The following is a 2,651-nucleotide window of genomic DNA, read 5'->3' as shown; positions in this document are numbered from 1 at the left end:
AACCCACGGGCTCAGGCAATCCACTCACCTCAGCCTCCCAAAGGTGCGGGATTACAGGCTGAGCCACCAAGCCTGACTCTAATTTACTTTTTAAATAAACTTTATTTTCTGTGCAATTCTTTGCATCTTTCATGCATTGGATCACACACCACCACCCCCCACCCCCCCAGCGGGCCTAACATTCTGGAGACCCTGCTGGGAGAGTGTGACCCTGACACCACGGGAGTGCAGAGTCTCAAACGTGGAACCAAACAGGTCTGGGGTCCAGCCAAGCCAGGTCCTTTATTGAGGTTTCAGTGCCCTCTTCCCCAGGATCAACTGACCAGGAGGCTCCGTGCCCTGGGCCCACAACACTTATGGGAGCCCTTGAAAATGGTTCTGAAGCCGGACTTGGTGGCTCAGCCTGTAATCCCACGTCTTGGGAGGCTGAGGTGAGTGGATTGCCTGAGCCCGCAGGTTCGAGACCCGCCTGCGCAGCGAGACCTCATCTCTACAATAAATCAAAAAATCAGCCGGGCGTGGTAGTGCATGCCTGTAATTCCGGCTACTCGGAAGGCTGAGGCGGAAGGATCGCCGGAGTCCAGCAGGTCGAGGCTGTGGTGGCTGGGAGCGGCCACTGCACTCCAGTCTGGGTGACAGAGTGAAGGAAAAAAAATGAACTTTTAGATGGGAGGAGATGCTCTAATATATGTTAATATATTCATCTTTATACCAACACGTAGTAAAACAACATTTTTTTTTTGAGTTGAAGTCTCACTCTGTCTACCCAGGCTGGAGGGCAGTGACATGCTCCCAGCCACCACAGCCTCGACCTGCTGGGCTCTGGCAATCCTTCTGCCTCAGCCTTCCAAGTAGCTAGAACTACAGGTGTGCACTACCACGCCAGGCTAGTTTTTTACTTATTGTAGAGACGAGGTCTTGCCAAGTTGCCCGGATGGGTCTCGAACCAGCAGGCTCAGGCAATCCTCTCACCTTGGCCTCCCAAAGCGCTGATCACCGGCTGAGCCACCGAGCCCGGCCTACTTTACTTTTTTCAGTAGAGAAAGGGGTACACCAGGTGAAAGTGCCTCTGGCCTCCAGTCATGACATGGCCCGCTTGTTCCTCCAGTCTCACCTGTCCCTTGCTTGCTCCTACCAAGCAGGCAGGAAGTATCTGATTATTCTCAGAAAGTCAAGAAGAACTGGATGGAACTCTGAGGGTTTCCGCCTGGGCCCTTGGGCCAGTCACTGCCCTCTGAGCCTGTTTTCTCATCCGTAAAATGAAGAGAGCAGCACCCATCCTATGTGAATGGCATTTTGTAAGCCAGAATCCTGGGCACACAAATGTGAGGGGCTGTTCTGGGATGACAGGCACGGGGTTGGTGGACTGCACACCTCAAGGACCTGCATGGGAGACAAGGAAGCAGCCCGGGCCGGTACAATGCACTCTCCAAGCCTCAATGTTTCCAGCAGGGGTGGAAGGAAGGGGCAGCTTCCTGCTCTGATGCAGCAGGACGTGTGCGCTGCTCTCCACTGACAAAATGCACGAGGGCCTGCTGGCTTTGGCTGTAGAGCATTTATTGCAAACAACATCTGAGGTATGAGAAGCTGACCCAGAACTTTTGCCCGCCCAGGCTGGGGCAGTGTCGACTCGCCCCATGCCAGGCCCGAGGCACAGTGGGCCCAAAGCAGCCCCTGAAGGACAGAGGGGCCCCGTGCCCTGAGGTAGCTGCATCTTAAGCCCCAGAGGCGCCACTGCCCAGGGATGCCCAACTCCCAACAGACCCGAGCCTGGAGGGGCGGAGGGAGCAGCAGGCAGGGGAAGCCCTGGCTTCAGGGGGAGCACACCCTGTGCCCCAGCGAACATCCAGCCTCTCAGGACAGGCACCCTCCTGCCGGCCCACCCAGGGGCAGCCCCACCAGCCAAGGAGAGCGGGGCGGCCACCAAGGCAGGGGTAGCGGAGCTGGCAGTCACTGCTGCCCCAGGCAGTCTTCGGTCACGCCCTGGGCCGCCAGCTCGGCCAGCACGTTCTGCAGGTAGTTGGGGTCAGGGTAGCCGTGGCCCGTCACGTTGCGGTCCATCTCTGTCTTGTGGTGGATCTCGTTCCACACCACGGTGTCGGTCTCGCCTGTGGTGCTGGACGTCCCTACCGTGAAGATGAGTCGCCTCTTCCAGGCCACCCTCAGGAGCTCCAGGACCTGCCCCAGAAGGAAGGGAAGGGGGCAAAGAGGAGGAGACGAGGAGGAGGGGCCCAGTGAGTGGGCGGGGCCAGGCTTTTCGTCCCGCTCCCTCCCAGGTGGCCTCACCCCATCCCTGGCACTTGAGCTCTCTGTGCGGACCCCTCAGAACTGCTGAGCCAACAGGATCCATACAAGCCTGGGCTCTGACCCACACCTAGCCACCTCAGTGCTGGGCACTGCTACTCAGTCACCAAGGCAACACCTAGGCGCCATCCTTGAGTCCTCCGTGCTTCCAAAGCCCAGCTGGGCCAGGCACAGTGGCTCACACCTATGATCTCAGCACACTGGGAGGCGGAGGTGAGAGGACTGCCTCAGCCCAGGGGTTCGAGACCAGCCTGCACAACATGGCGAGACCTCGTCGCTACAATAAATCCAAAAATTAGCCAGGTATGGTGGCACACGCCTGTGCTTCCACCTACTAGGAGGGCTGA

General features: G+C 58.1%; 1 protein-coding gene across 1 annotated transcript in view; it reads right to left on the bottom strand.

Moving 5' to 3' along the window:
* Window positions 1-1,536: 1,536 nt before the first annotated feature.
* The window catches only part of DTX2 (deltex E3 ubiquitin ligase 2), a 39,769-nt gene continuing 38,654 nt past the window's right edge, over window positions 1,537-2,651 (bottom strand). Inside the window, exon 10 of the mRNA XM_021706947.1 lies at window positions 1,537-2,178. Within this exon, the coding sequence (XP_021562622.1) occupies window positions 1,951-2,178 (228 nt within the window). The 3' untranslated portion in view covers window positions 1,537-1,950. The remainder of the gene's footprint in view (window positions 2,179-2,651) is intronic.

This window comes from Carlito syrichta, unplaced genomic scaffold, assembly GCF_000164805.1.
Source record: "Carlito syrichta isolate Samal-C Ts95f unplaced genomic scaffold, Tarsius_syrichta-2.0.1 Scaffold316219, whole genome shotgun sequence".
Classification (NCBI taxonomy): Eukaryota; Metazoa; Chordata; class Mammalia; order Primates; family Tarsiidae; genus Carlito; species Carlito syrichta.
Note: the sequence above shows the minus strand (reverse complement) of the source record. Positions and strands in the feature narration are given on the sequence as shown.